At 43.4% G+C, this 16,351-nt stretch overlaps 1 protein-coding gene across 1 annotated transcript in view; it reads left to right on the top strand.

The window, feature by feature from the left end:
* Positions 1-3,908: 3,908 nt before the first annotated feature.
* CORIN (corin, serine peptidase) overlaps positions 3,909-16,351 on the top strand; it is a 279,559-nt gene continuing 267,116 nt past the window's right edge. Inside the window, 2 exon segments of the mRNA XM_088836324.1 lie at positions 3,909-3,984; positions 3,987-4,411. Of these exon segments, the coding sequence (XP_088692450.1) occupies positions 3,909-3,984; positions 3,987-4,411 (501 nt within the window).

Below are 16,351 nucleotides of genomic sequence, written 5' to 3'. Positions count from 1 at the left end.
GAAGACGACAGTCCATTGGATTGCAGAGACATAACTGAGTGACTGAGAATAAAATTCCTAGTTTTTCTTGTGAAAACTAGACAGGAAATGGGCAGTCAAATGGCAGCCCTAGAGGTGGGGAAGACTAGCACTAGGTATGTGAGGGTGTTAGAAATAAAATTCCCTTGAAACTTTATGGGCCAGTTCTTACTACCTTCTTTCAGGGACTACTCTACAGAGTAAGGGATTAATATCACAATAAACTATGGAACATTCTGAAAGAGATGGGAATCCCAGACCACCTGACCTGCCTCTTAAGAAACCTGTATGCAGGTCAGGAAGCAACAGTTAGAACTGGACATGGAACAACAGACTGGTTCCAAATAGGAAAAGGTGTACGTCAAGGTTGTATATTGTCACCTTGCTTATTTAACTTATATGCAGAGTACATCATGAGGAACGCTGGGCTGGAAGAAGCACAAGCTGGAATCAAGATTGCTGGGAGAAATATCAATAACCTCAGATATGCAGATGACACTACCCTTATGGCAGAAAGTGAAGAGGAACTCAAAAGCCTCTTGATGAAAGTGAAAGAGGAGAGTGAAAAGGTTGGCTTGAAGCTCAACATTCAGAAAACAAAGATCATGGCATCTGGTCCCATCACTTCATGGGAAATAGCTGGGGAAACAGTGGAAACAGTGTCAGACTTTATTTTTTTGGGCTCCAAAATCACTGCAGATGCTGATTGCAGCCATGAAATTAAAAGACGCTTGCTCCTTGGAAGGAAAGTTATGACCAACCTGGATAGTATATTAAAAAGCAGAGACATTACTTTGCCAACCAAGGTCCGTCTAGTCAAGGCAATGGTTTTTCCCGTGGTCATGTATGGATGTGAGAGTTGGACTGTGAAGAAGGCTGATCGCCGAAGAATCGATGCTTTTGAACTGTGGTGTTGGAGAAGACTCTTGAGAGTCCCTTATACTGCAAGGAGATCCAACCAGTCCATTCTGGAGGAGATCAGTCCTGGGTGTTCATTGGAGGGACTGATGCTAAAGCTGAAACTGCAATACTTTGGCCACCTCATGCGACAAGTTGACTCACTGGAAAAGACTCTGATGCTGGGAAAGGTTGGGGGCGGGAGGAGAAGGGGACGACGGAGAATGAGATGGCCTGATGGCATCACCGACTCTGTGGACATGAGTTTGAGTGTACTCCGGGAGTTGGTGATGGACAGGGAGGCCTGGCGTGCTGTGATTCATGGGGTCGCGGAGAGTCGGACACGACTGAGCGACTGAACTGAACTGAACCCCAGAAATAGTATATACAGCAAACAATGTCTACATGGGCTACTTTTATCACATACAGAACGTTTCAGCATGCTGGAATATATTACTCCAGATCCAGGTGTGGTGTTTTTGTCTCTTGAGTAAACTCCCTGCAATAGGTAAATGTCCAGTTTGCCTATTTCTTGCTGTGTTCTTCATATATTTTTTATTTTAAAGGCTTTGTATCTTTAGATCTCAGCTTAAACTCCCTAAAATACATTCTTACCTTACTTGCAAATATTTTTCCATAGTTTATTTACATTTGTGTATGTTTGTTTAATGTATTTATTATTTCAGACAGTTCTCTAAGGGCAGGAACATCTGGCAGCTAACAAATCTTAAATGAATGTTAGTTGAATGATAGATAAATTGGTAAGTCTTGGGATAACATCTATTTTAGCTGTTGCTTTCCTGTTTTCATCCTGGAGTACTGGCTGCTTCTCTGAGAAGTCTCTTTCCTGTTCTCAGATGGCCTTCATTTGTAGTACTAAGCACTGAAATTGGTCTGTAATATGCAGTGTGACCCACATTTGGTCTGTAAAGTCACCCTTTCCTACGTATACTCACTACCTTTAAGTTAATTTACCCATAAATCCCATTACGATTTATTTTTTTTTCTTTTAAGCCATCTAAATAGATATATGTTTGAAATATTAGACAATAAAAATTTCAAAAGGCTGTAAATATTTCTTTATGTAAAACGAAAAGTATTATAAGAAACTACGTAATGGTTTTCACTCTAAAGTTGAAAAGCAAATGTGGCAAATTTTTCAAAAAGGAATAATTCATAGGTCATTGAATATTATTGTGAGTGCTCTGCAAATTCAAGTTGGTTCACAACATAAGCTATGTTATGACGTTTCTAACATTTGTTATGATTCCTTATATCAAAGAAATTTGTTACAAAGCATATAAAAACAGGTGTTTACCTTCATGCAAAGACTACCTCAGATATTTGATGCCACTGATACCTAGAATTGGTTGGGTTTTCTTGCTAAAAGGAAGCTTAGAAAATGCTGTTTTACACTATCAGTGCAGTCAGCTTTAGTTCTCTGAAGGGTAGTGGCTAGTTCAGATTCCCTCATGTAGCTACTTGAATGTCACAGTTTCTGTAGCACCTCCACCAGAGGGCAGAAAGTGGAAGCCAAAAGAGGTGAATAAACAATCCATCCTTGGCTTCAGAATGCCTGTAGAAACTGAGGTTTGAATCCAACCCTCATTTTATAGACGGAGTTGACTGGCAATGAAAGACTAGGGGGTTTGCTCATGGACGAATTGTTTAGGCTCTTGATTTCAGGCTGGTGTTCCTGTGATAATGATGACATGTGATGAGACAATATTTTAGAACATAGTCCTGAAGTTACACGGCCTCTGCAGAATTCCAGCTCCGTACTTGGTAACTGTGTAAACTTAAAATTAGGCTGGTTACTTTCTCTCCCTATTTCAACTATTGTATGATGCACTTATTACATTTTCTCCTTTCTCATTTCACTTCAGAAGCAAAATACTGATTCCCCCACCCCCAATTTTACAAGTTATCCCCCTCTCCAACTGTAATATTGAGGGAACAGGTGCCTGGTACTTATTTTTATTGACTATTCATAGCCGCCTCCAGAATACGGGAGATGCATTTATTCAATAACCTCATGAGTGATTTGTGAAATTTTCGTTAGATCTTGACCGAGGTTGGATAAAAAAAAATATTTCTCGGAAAAACTAAATGTAGTGCTTTTCTGCCAAACCTGTGCCAACTATCTTGGACTTCAGGTGATAGTCTTTATCATTGTAAATACCTGCGGTCCTCTCCTGGAAGCTGCCTGAGGAGAAGTGGCTGCTGGTCAGTGACAGAAAGGCACAGAGTTGTTGGCCTCTAGGGTTCAGCCTGTGGAAGCCCTGGGCATGAAATTGCCACCAGGTGTTTGGAAGCTGACTCTGCTTTACTCCCGGGTCCCTGCAGCCTTAGCAAAGTCTGAGGCAGTCTTGCAAAAGCAGTTTCTTCCCTAAACATGGAATCTCGATTCCATTTACCTAAAGCAAACAATGCTTACCCTAGAAAACATACGCTTTTGTTGAGATGACAAACTTGGCCCTTAATTGCCAGTGGCTGCAGTTATTTTGATTTTGACTTGGCTACCCTCGGGCCAAGAGACTGGTCTAGAATGTGATGAGATCTGGGAGAGATGAGAAGCAATTCCTTTGCTGTCGGTCACTCTGTCTCCCCCAGCCCAAACGCTCAGGTCTCGCCCTCTCCAGGCGGCCGTCGCGGGTCGTAAGTGTGGGGGAGGGTTTGGGTGGGGGACCAGCAGTCCACTTGGCATCCCCCCCAGCCCCTGAAGAATAACTTATTTGAATAACAGCCTAGAAGAGGTGGGGTTGCGGAGGATCTGTCATCAAGGGTTTTTATGGGTGGGGCCAAGGGACACGAGGGAAGGGAGGGAGTGGTCCGCGGGTAGGATCTGACGAGCAGACAAAATGTGGGGCCCCTGTCCCTTGAAGTGCAACTTGTCTCTTCCTGAGTGAGGAGCAAGACATCTGTAGTGCCTCTCCCAGGGGCATGCAGAGGAGAGAAAAGCGACCAAGAGTGGACGGAAGAAAAAGCGAGACATGCTCTCCAAGAAACAGTCCCCTGCCCTGGCTCCGGAAGAGCGCTACCGCCCAGCCCTGGCCCCGGAGCGGGTAAGATCCTGCCGCCAGACAGGTCGGATGACCTCTCAGTCCGGATGGATCCAGGGTCAATCCTTCCTGTCCCACCCTCTCCTCCCCTTGGGTGCCACCTTCCCCCACCGTCGGTGAGCTTCTGCTGTCCCAGCCTCACGGTATAACCAGTCGTTGGGCGCAGGGTCTAGGATAGAGTTTCCTTTAGCCCCCGAGCCAGGTCGGTTCAGAGACCGTGCTGTCCCTGCCAGGGGCGTCGTCACGTCCCAGGTACGCACCCCCCGCCCCTCACTGCCCTTCTTCAACACGGAGTCCTCCACGCATCAAGTGGACTCGGCGGCGTCCGGGCTCCTGAGGAGGCTGCTGAAAGAGCCGTTGGAAACAGCCCCTTGGGGTCCAAGGCTTCTTTTCTGCGCATCTGGAAGCAGCGCGCAGCATCGCCTGTCCCAGACGTAACCCTCCTCTCTCAACTGCGCGCGCCTCGGTCTCCGTCCCTCCGAGCTCCCGGATTCACGCTCAGTCCCCTGCCACCAGGGGTGCCGGTGATCACTGGACCATCTGAGCGTGGGCATCCTAGGACTGGTCCCACTTGCAGGGTGCTGGCAACTCCTGCGTCCCCTGAGGGCAAACTTGGCGGCGTGTACCGGCCCTGGGCGCAAGGAGCGTGGGGCCGCCGGGGGATGCAGGTTCGAGCTACTCCGGGTTCTGCAGGCTCTGATCCTGTCCTGGGAAGGGACAGCGTTGCCCCTGATTTGGGAGAAGAAAGGTAGGGAAGAGGAACACGGAAGGTCCTCACTGGCCTGATCCCCCAGGAACTCGGTCTCTTTCGTGCTGCTCTTCTTGTTCGATGTCAGGAGGGTCCTGGAGTCCACTTGCTGCTGCGGGGTCCCGGCAGCGCGGAGCCGGGTACCAGTGACTGTTCTCTGGGCGGGGATGGAGGGCTGTGCGGGTTAGGTGTTGTTGGGTCGGATCCTGCCAGGACTCGTCCCCGGCTCTGGCGGCGAGCTCTGCACTCCGGGTGCCACCCTCTCCCGGCCGGTGGATGGCGATGTAGGCGCTTTTTGCACTACTCGGTATTCCCAGGACAGCGTTCTGCGCACTCAGAGCTAGGAGCTCATAAGGGAAGCTGCCCGGCGGGGCATTCCCAGGGAAGCTGTCCTGTCAATTCAAAGGGGAGCTTTCCTCCCGCGGGAAACTTCTGAGAACAATGTACTACAAAGACAAACTCACTCTTGAATAAGACCAGACGACTTCTCTGTGCGCATTTGTAGTTTGTAGTCTCCCCCGACCCCTCCTTGGTAAAATAATTTACTGATGGAAGCAAAACTCTGCAAAGGAATGCCGACTGCCACCAGAAAGGGAGGGAAGTCAGGACTTACTGGTGGTCATTTCCCAAAGACACATATATTTTAGCTGAAGGTGTTAGAAATTAAAGATGTCGCAACACATTACTTTTGGGAATGGTGGTGGTTTAGTCATTAAGTCGTGTCTGACTCTTGCAACCCCAAGTAACCCCAAGGACTGTAGCCCGCCAGGCTCCACTGTCCATGGAATTCTCCAGGCAAGAATACTGGAGTGGGTTGCCATTTCCTTGTCCAGGGGATCTTCCTTACCCAGGAATCAAACTCAGGTCTCCTGCATTGCAGTCAGATGATTTACTGACTGAGCTATGAGGGAAGCCCCACTTTGGGGAACAGCTCAGAGAAAATGACAGGAAACAATGGGTTTTTAAAAAGCTATAAAATTAGTTTTTGTCACAGCACAACAATCACCAGCTAGTTTGTATTATTTGGTGTTAATAGTTTCGTTGTGTAAAATTAGGCTAGAAATCCGTCCCCACAGCCAGGTTCCTGGAGCTTGAGAGGTTAGACTAGCTGTCTGGGTAGAAAAACGTGATTACTGGGCTAAGCTGGTTTTCCATAGAACTCTTCCCAGGACACACCGAGAGTTGCACGAGGATGAACTATTTTCAGTTATTTGGGTGCGGAATCACATAAGTTTCACAACCTCAAAATGCTGTAAAGCTTTATTTAGGGGCAAGGGGCTCTTCCCAGAGGGTTCCTTGCAGGATCAGAGCACAGGACAGGGATGAAAGGCTCAATTAAACTTCCAGGAGGTTAGACAAATAAGAATTGCTTTATTAATTTCATCAAGTGTATTTCCAGGGATAATGAAACTTTTTTAAGGGATGCACAATTAGTTCCATTAGAAACCTTCTTCATAATATTGCAGAAATCTTATTAATAGCACATCAGGGATCCACACCTCCACCACAAACCACCTGTGGTTTTGTCTTGGGAGGGCCATCTTTCCCACCATGGCTTCACCTGATTTCCACACTTGCGGTATCTAATGAGCCGCACTTGCCGTTTTCCACTGCTGGAGATAAACAGGAGATTGGGGGAGAAGCTGAGCAGCCCAGATTTAGTATTGCCACTCTTGATTTGAAACCAGTTATTTTCAAACCTACATACCATTTCTTAGGTACCCCGTCACTCGGTTTTCCTCACTCCCTTACCTCCAGCCTCCCCTGCTGTGAAGACCTGTAGTCTTGGGGTTTCTAAGATCACTATGGCCAGGGAAATGGGGGCTCCCTGAGGACCAGGAAAGCTGGGTGATGGAAATAGTGCTAAATGTGCCCCAGGAAGGTTTATTTAATCTGCCAATTTGGCCTTAATAAGTTAGTCAACAGCTACTCATTCTTGCCTCCTGTTCTTCTTGATTAAGTGGAAAATGGGGCTGGTGTCCTAGAGGATACTGATTTGTATGGAATACTAGATCCACACTAAACACTCAAGTAATTCTCAGACCCGTACCTGTTCTGCAAAATCTACTCAGACACACATATGTGCACTCATCCATGCCTACCCACTTTTGTGTTTCAGACCCTTCAGAGAGGGTGGAAATGGAAGACATCACAAGAGTGAAAGGTGCTGTAAATGGAGTGCCTTGATGACTAGAGTATGGATTTTGGTGTCAAAGCCATATTCAGATCTCTGGCCCTAGCCTGTAAAAGCTGTAAGGCCCTGGGCAAGTCAGAGAATCTTGCTGAACCCTAATTTCCTCATCCAGCTGATGAGGATGATCACTGACTATCTATAAGAGCATGTGAAGATTAAGGAAATAAATATGTCCTGTAGCCAACCCACCAGGCTTCTTTGTCCATGGGATTTTCCAAGCAAGAACACTGGAGTAGGCTGCTGTTTCCTCCTTCAGGGGATCTTCCTGACCCAGGGATCAAACCTGGGTCTCCTGCATTGCAGGCAGACTCTACCATCTGAGCCACCAGGGAAGCCCAAATATGTCCTAGAAATACTCTACATACAGCTGTACCTTCTGTGAAGTCTTCCTCCCCTGTTTTTACTTGTGGTACTCGTCACATCTCAAATTTCTGAGGCTCTCAGGTTTGTCTCCACAGCCAGCCTTCTGTGATTCTAGAGCAGTGCCCTCCAAGAGTAGTTGCTGGCCACATGTGGTTATTTAATTATTATGGTCATTTAAATGAATCAAAATTAAATTAAAAACTTAGTTTTCCAGTCTCACTGGCCACATTTCAAGTGCTCAGTAATCACATGTGACCACTGGTTACTGTATTAGACAGTGTGGACAGAACATATCATTCACTGAGGAGTGTTCTCTTAGTTCTAAAGCTTTTTGCTTGAGTGATAATTTAATGAGACTCTTGGATGATAAAAGTTTTTCTGTCCAGCACTTCCCTTTGCTTCTTTTCCTCTTGTTTTGTATAGCTGAATCCCTTCTGTTGTGTCACAGCTAGAGCATTTGTTGAACGGTAAGTGGCTGTTTATAATTGGCATAATTTATATAATTATAGAATAAATGATACACAGTATTTATTATAAATCAGTCAAGTGTGTGTATTAGTCACAAAATCCATAGAAAGTCTCCCATCGCTGATGATTTTTGCTAATGTAGCATCCTTTTCCTTTCATAGTGAGATTTATGGCTGATGGTTTTCCTGGTTTTAGAGCAGAAATTCTGATATAATAGAGGGAGGCTGTATTATATCTCACTCTTCTCACTCTTATGTGCCCATTGTTCAGTTGCTAAGTCTTGTCTGACTCTTTGTAACCCCATGAACTGAGGCACTCCAGGCTCCTCCGTCCATAGGGTTCTCCAAACAAGAACACTGGAGTGGGTTGCCATTTCCCTCTCCATATGTACCCATATGTACCCTTATGTGTTGTACGATTTTCCATAAGAATGACAGTATTGATCTATTTTCACTTATAGTGGGGTTATGTCCCAATAACCCTTCATTTTGTTGTTTTTTAGTCACTTCAGTTCAGTTCAGTCGCTCAGTCATGTCCGACTCTTTGCGACCCCATGAATCACAGCACGCCAGGCCTCCCTGTCCATCACCAACTCCCGGAGTTCTCTCAAACTCATGTCATGTCCATCGAGTCATTGATGCCATCCAGCCATCTCATTCTCTGTTATCCCCGTCTCCTCCCACCCCCAATCCTTCCTAGCATCAGACTCTTTTCCATTGAGTCAACTCATCGCATGAGGTGGCCAGAGTATTGGAGTTTCAGCTTTAGCATCAGTCCTTCCAATGAACACCCAGGACCGATCTCCTTTAGAATGGACTGGTTGGATCTCCTTGCAGTCCAAGGGACTCTCAAGAGTCTTCTCCAGCACCACAGTTCAAAAACATAAATTCTTTGGCGATCAGCTTTCTTCACAGTCCAACTCTCACATCCATACATGACCACGGGAAAAGCCATGGCCTTGACTAGACGGACCTTGGTTGGCAAAGTAATGTCTCTGCTTTTTAATATGCTATCTAGGTTGGTCATAACTTTCCTTCCAAGGAGTAAACGTCTTTTAATTTCCTGGCTGCAATCTCGTGTCTAACTCTTTGCCACCCCATGGACTGCAGCACGCCAGCCTTCCCTGTCCTTCACCATCCCCCAAAGTTTGCCTAAACTCATATCCATTGAGTTGTTGATGCCATCCAACCATCTCATCCTCCGTCGTCCCCTTCTCCTCCTGCCCTCAATCTTTCCCAGCATCGGGGTCTTTTTCAATGAGTCGGCTCGTCACATCAGGTGGCCAGAGTATTGGAGCTTCAGCTTCAGCATCAGTCCTTCCAATGAATATTCAGGGTTGATTTCCTTTAGGACTGACTAGTTTGATTTCCTTGCTGTCCAAGGGACTCTCAAAAGTCTTCTCCAGCACCACAGTTCAGAAGCATCAGTTCTGGTAGACATGAATTTTTGAGGCACATTATTCAAGCCAGTACAGATGTGCAGACAGGTAATCCTTTCCCCACCTTAAGTTTATTCTGTTCCTCGGACTTTGCTGAATCTGCTCTAGTACATAGTCCATAATAGTTATTATTCTTATAGGCAACCACCATGCAGGTTGGGAGAGTACGTGTGCTTTCCACATGGGTGTGGAGTACATGGGCTGGCTCGCTGACTCAGCTGCCCTTTCCTAAGCCTGTCACTGTCCCCAGCCCAGCCTCCTGTCTCTACTTCTTTCTCTTTGCTCAGAAAGAGCTGCTGTTGTCCTGGAGCACTGGTTTATCTGGTGGCCGCATTCCTGAGGGCTCTGTAGCCGTGTTTGCTCTGCTGAAGGATGCCTATAAATTAAGATTTCCTCTGAGTCTGCTGGCAGTGATCTCCCTCAGCTCACCTTTCAGCAGCTGTTTGAATATTCTCCTGCGGTACATCTCCATGTTCAAACCATCAGAGCTGGTGGTGACAAGTGCAGTATCAGTGCTGGTTGGGGTTAGCTGGGGATCCAGGGTGCTCCTGTAGGCCATCCATCTGGCCATTCAGTATCAGTGCTGAAACTTACAAGCAGCTCAGGAGGATGTCTGTGGAAAAGGGCCAGTCAACCAACAGGCTGGCTTAAGAGTAGGGCAGAAAATATAGCTATGGGTTGTAAAAGTTGTTTTGGTGCCACTAGTTTGAGCTTAGCTTGGGTCCCCTTTGAACTTTCAGGCTGACAGCATTTAGGGAGTACCCTTTGTTTCTAGTGCTTGGGAGAGTTTTAAAGAAAAGTTCTTATGCAGCTATGAAAGTAAACGATGCTAGGCTCTCCAGAGCCATGAAGGTCATTCTGCTAAAGTGTCACAGTTGCATCTTAAAGGTTGATAGCACCAGAAAATTTTAATCGTGTGTCCATGAACCCCATGAGTACTGAACAATCTCTATGAACAGTTCAATGTGAATTTTTCTGGCCAGGGCAATATAACATTCTGAGAACTTAAAAGCCACATGCTAGAACAAGATAACCTTTTAAGAATTCAGTTGCATCGCTTGGACAGAAAGAGGAGTAGATTCATCCATTTATTCAACAAACATTTATGTGCCAGGCACAGTACTAGGCATTTGGGATGCACCAATGAACAAAACAGAGATTCATGTGTGTGTGAAGCAAATTTGTTTCTAATTACGTGGTAAATACTGTTATCGGGAGTGCAGGGAAGAGAGAGAACTGTTGACGTCGTATGAGTCACTTTGCCTGTTGTTCTGCTCAATGCCCTGGAGTGAGAGCACAAATGAAGAGAAGGGAATCTGCTGTTAATTTCAGAACTCCAGTGCCTTTTATATGTATCCAACTTGCAGGCCTACATGTGATCCTGTGTTTAAAGATCAATGGCTTTTTTTTTTCTTTTAACCTCAGGCCAATATATTAATCTGGTACTCAACTGTTGAGCTTGTTCCATCTCTGGAAAAACTAACCATGTGGGATTGATTGACAGAAGTTATATTGGTCTCCAACGTGGCACTTTCTTAAGGATTTTCAAGGATTACTTCGATACTACATGATTTTCAGGGTTGTGTGCCTATTTCAGAGTCTCATCCTGAAAGCAAGATGCCACTTCTCTGTAGGGCGGTTTGGAAATCAAAACTGTTTGATTGCACTTAATGTTTCTCTGTGGATCCTTTAAAGCAATTGTTTAATTTGACACAATCAGAAATGGGAGCTCTAGTCTTTATCTGATACTGAGTTGCTGTGAGACTTTACAGAAGTCAATTAACTTTTTGATCCTGGTTTCCTCATGTGTAAAATGAGGACTAGACACTCTCCAAGGGCCTTTCTAGATCTAAAAACTAGATTTTCATGTTGCAGAAAAAACGAGGAGCTCATTGTACCCTTATCCTTTTTCCTTCTCTCCTCCCTTTCAGTTGAGAAGGGCTGCTGGGTGAAGGGCATCTGAACTGATGCTGGTGTCTGCTTCCCTCTTTGTGGGTCTTTGCCATTTCTTTTCACAGTGACCTCTGCCAAAGTGCAGAATGGCCTGTTAAACTCCAAGGAAGACTGAGCAAAGGAAATTTGCTCACCAGAGGCCAGGTTTGTCTGGGGATATCTTCTTTGGTTCTAAGTCAGAACTGAGCGTTTCACCCAGGCATGCAGCTTGTGCATGGTAGAAAAGGTGTAAAGAGACAGTCATTGGTGTTGAGGGCCTCTCAACAGGTGGTCCACATCAAGCTGGGAGCCGGGCATGCCTCTGAAATTGGCTGTGAGTTTGTCAGAAACAGCTTTTGTTATGTTGAGGTGTGTTCCCTCTACACCCACTTTGGCAAGAGTGGCATCATGAATGGATGTTGAATTTTATCAAATGCTTTCTCTGCATGTTGAGTTGATCATGTGGTTTTGTCTTTTCATATGTTGATGTGCTGTATCATATTGATATGTGTATGTTGAACTATCTTTTTGAACCTCGGATGAATCTAACTTGATTGTGGTGTATGATTTTTTTTTTTTAATGTGTTGCTGGATTCAGTTTGTTAACGTTTTGTTGAGAGTTTTTGCATCTATACCATCAAAGATATTGGTCTGTAGTTTGATTTTTGGTAGTGTCTTTGTCTGGTACCAGGTATGCCTCTAGCTGAGCAGGAGTTTAACACAAGATAAAGTCCTTTCTTACCTGGGTAGGTAGGATACACACTCCTCTGTGTTCACAGTTAAAAAATAAAAAATAATAAAAATAGGTTCAGCGTGGTCAGGGAACAAAATTTCCAGGTGAAGAGAATTCTGGGATCTCTGAAACTTGGAAAGAATTAGATATAAAAGAACTCAGGAAATAGAGTGAGCTCGATTAAATCATTAAACCTGAGCCAAGATAAGCTCAGGGCAGCCCTGGACGCTGCAGCACACAGACCTGGCTCAGATTCTTATCCATCATTTATTAGCTGGAGTAACAGGTAAATTCCCATTAGGCTCGATTTCTTTCTTGGAAGAATGGGAATCATATTCCTCTCTCAGGATTCTGATTGATGGCTCAGTGAAATAATGCTTTATGAAAGTGTTTTGTAAGAACACAAGTGGCTACATATATATATGTTATTGTTTTCCAGTGGAGAATTTAGTTGTGCATGTTCCTAAGTAACAACCTCTTGATTTGAAATCTCAATTTTGTGTCGTCAATTGCGTCAGTTGCTTTCCCTAGAGAAGGTTGAAAGAAGACATGTTGCTTTCAACTTTTAGGTTCTAACTGTGAGTAAGACAAAAATAAAACAATTGAAATTTAACATTACCCCGCTTCCTTTGTGGTCTATAGCAGTGTCGGCCAACAGTAATATAATGTTGGCCACATGTGTAATTTAAAATTGTCTAGTAGCTACATTTGAAAAAGTGAAAAGAAACAGATTGATTTTATTTTTTTTAAATTTATTTATTTTAATTGGAGGCTAATTACAATATTGTGGTTGTTTTTACCACGCTGCTGCTGCTGCTAAGTCACTTCGGTCGTGTCCGACTCTGTGCGACCCCATAGATAGCAGCCTACCAGCTCCCCCATCCCTGGGATTCTCCAGGCAAGAATACTGGAGTGGGTTGCCATTTACCATACATTCACATGAATCAGCCATGGGTGTACATGTGTTCCCCATCCTGAACCCCCCTCCCACCTCCGTCCTCATCCCATCCCTCAGGGTCATCCCAGTGCACCAGCCCTGAGCTCCCTATGTCATGCATCGAACCTGGACTGGCGGTCTGTTTCACATATGATAATATACATGTTTCAATGCTATTTTCTCAAATCATCCCACCCTCGCCTTCTCCCACAGAGTCCAAAAGTCTGTTCTTTACATTTGTGTCTCTTTTGCATCTCACATATAGGGTCATCATTACCATCTTTCTAAATTCCATATATATGCATTAAAATACTGTATTGGTGTTTTTCTTTCTGACTTACTTTGCTCTGTATAATAGGCTCCAGTTTCATCCATCTCATTAGAACTGATTCAGATGTATTCTTTTTAATGGCTGAGTAATATTCCATTGTGTATATGTATCACAGCTTTCTTATCCATTCATTGGCTGATGGACATCTAGGTTGCTTCCATGTCCTGGCTGTTGTAAACAGTGCTGTGATGAACATTGGGGTACACGTGTCTCTTTCAATTCTGGTTTCCTTGATGTGTATGCCCAGCAGTGAGATTACTGGGTTGTATGGCAGTTCTATTTCCAATTTTTTAAGGAATCTCCACACTGTTCTCCATAGTGGCTGTACTAGTTTGCATTCCTACTAACAGTGTAAGAGGGTTCCTTTTTCTCCACACTCTCTCCAGAATTTATTGCATGTAGACTTTTGGATAGCAGCCATTCTGACCGGTGTGAGATGGTACCTGATTGTGGTTTTGATTTGCATTTCTCTGATAATGAGTGATCAGTTCAGTTCAGTTCAGTCGTTCAGTCGTGTCTGACTCTTTGCGACCCCATGAATCACAGCACGCCAAGCCTCCCTGTCCATCACCAACTCCTGGAGTTCATTCAAACTCATGTCCATTGAGTTGGTGATGCCATCCAGACATCTCATTCTCTGTCGTTCCCTTCTCCTCCCGCCCCCAATCCCTCCCAGCATCAGAATCTTTTCCAGTGAGTCAGCTCTTCGCATCAGGTGGCCAAAGTATTGGAGTTTCAACTTTAGCATCAGTCCTTCCAATGAACACCCAGGACTGATCTCCTTTAGAATGGACTGGTTGGATCTCCTTGCAATCCAAGGGACTCTCAAGAGTCTTCTCCAACACCACATTTCAAAAGCATCAATTCTTCAGCGATCAGCTTTCTTCACAGTCCAACTCTCACATCCATACATGACCACTGGAGAAACCATAGCCTTGACTAGATGGACCTTTGTTGGCAAAGTAATGTCTCTGCTTTTTAATATGCTATCTAGGTTGGTCATAACTTTCCTTCCAAGGAGTAAGGGTCTTTTAATTTCATGGCTGCAATCAGCATCTGCAGTGATTTTGATAATGAGTGATGGTGAGCATCTTTTCATGTGTTTGTTAGCTATCCGTATGTCTTCTTTGGAGAAATGTCTGTTTAGTTCTTTGGCCCATTTTTTGAATGGATCACTTATTTTTCTGGAATTGAGCTGCATGAGTTGCTTGTATACTTTTTAGATTAATTCTTTGTCAGTTGCTTCATTTGATATTATTTTCTCCCATTCTGGAGGCTGTCTTTTCACCTTGCTTATAGTTTCCTTTGCTGTGCAGAAGCCTTTAATTTTAATTAGGTCCTATTTGTTTATTTTTGCTTTTATTTCCATTACTCTGAGAGGTGGGTCATTGAGGATCCTACTATGATTTATGTCAGAGAGTGTTTTGCCTATGTTCTCCTCTAGGAATTTTATAGTTTCTGGTCTTACATTTAGGTCTTTAATCCATTTTGAGTTTATTTTTGTGTGTGGTATTAGGGAGTGTTCTAGTTTCATTCTTTTACAAGTGGTTGACCAGTTTTCCCAGCATCATTTATTAAAGAGATTGTCTTTTCTCCATTGTATATTCTTGCTTCCTTTGTCAAAGATAAGGTGTCCATAGGTGCATGGATTTATCTCTCGGCTTTCTATTTTGTTCCATTGATCTATATTTCTGTTTTTGTGCCAGTACCATACTGTCTTGATGACTGTAGCTTTGTAGTAGAGCCTGAAGTCCGGCAGGTTGATTCCCCCAGTTCCATTCTTCTTTCTCAAGATTGCTTTGGCTATTCGAGGTTTTTTGTATTTCTATACAAATTGTGAAATTATTTGTTCTAGTTCTCTGAAAAATACTGTTGGCAGCTTGATAGGTGTTGCATTGAATCTATAGATTGCTTTGGGTAGTATACTCATTTTCACTATATTGATTCTTCTGATCCATGAGCATGGTCTATTTCTCCATCTATTTGTGCCATCTTTGATTTCTTTCATCAGTGTTTTATAGTTTTCAATATACAGGTCTTTTGTTTCTTTAGGTAGATTTATTCCTAAGTATTCTTTTCGTTGCAATGGTGAATGGCATTGTTTCTTTAGTTTCCCTTTCTGTTTTCTCATTGTTAGTGTATAGGAAAGCAAGGCATTTCTGTGTGTTAATTTTATATCCTTCAACTTTACTATATTCATTGATTAGCTCCAGTAATTTTCTGGTGGAGTCTTTAGGGTTTTCTGTGTAGAGGATCATGTCATCTGCAAACAGTGGGAGTTTTACTTCTTCTTTTCCAATCTGGATTCCTTTTATTTCTTTTTCTTCTCTGATTGCTGTAGCTAAAACTTCCAAAACTGTGTTGAATAGTAGTGGTGAGAGTGGGCGTCCTTATCTTGCTCCTGATTTTAGAGGAAATGCTTTCAGTTTTTCACCATTGAGGATAATGTTTGCTACGGTTTTATCATATATGGCTTTTATTATGTTATGTTCCTTCTATGCCTGCTTTCTGGAGGGTTGTTTTTTTTTATCATAAATGGATGTTGAATTTTGTCAAAGGTTTTATCTGCATCTATTGAGATAATCATATGATTTTTATCTTTCAATTTGTTAATGTGGTATATCACATGATTGATTTGTGAATATTGAAGAATCCTTGCATCCCTGGGATAAAGCCCACTTGGTCATGATGTATGATCTTTTTAATGTTATTGGATTCTGTTTGCTAGAATTTTGTTAAGGATTTTTGCATCTATGTTCATCAGTGGTATTGGCCTGTAGTTTTCTTTTTTTGTGACATCTTTGTCTGGTTTTGGTATTAGGGTGATGGTGGCCTCATAGTATGAGTTTGGCAGTTTACCTTCTTCAGCCATTTTCTGGAAGAGTTTGAGTAGTGTAGGTGTTAGCTCTTCTCTAAATTTTTGGTAGAATTCAGCTGTGAAGCCATCTGGTTCTGGGCTTTTGTTTGTTGGAAGATTTCTGATTACAGTTTTGATTTCTGTGCTTGTGATGGGTCTGTTAAGATTTTCTATTTCTTCCTGGTTCAGTTTTGGAAAGCTATACTTTTCTAAGAATTTGTCCATTTCTTCCAAGTTGTCCATTTAATTGGCATATAGTTGCTGATAGTAGTCTCTTATGATCCTTTGTATTTTTATGTTTTCTGTTGTGATTTCTCCATTTTCATTTCTAATTTCATTGATTTGATTCTTTTCCCTTTTTTTCTTGATGAGT

Source organism: Moschus berezovskii, chromosome 5 (assembly GCF_049115385.1).
Source record: "Moschus berezovskii isolate FMDL1 chromosome 5, NW_MosBer_1.0, whole genome shotgun sequence".
Taxonomy (NCBI): domain Eukaryota; kingdom Metazoa; phylum Chordata; class Mammalia; order Artiodactyla; family Moschidae; genus Moschus; species Moschus berezovskii.
This window is presented reverse-complemented; position numbering and strand designations above follow the sequence as displayed.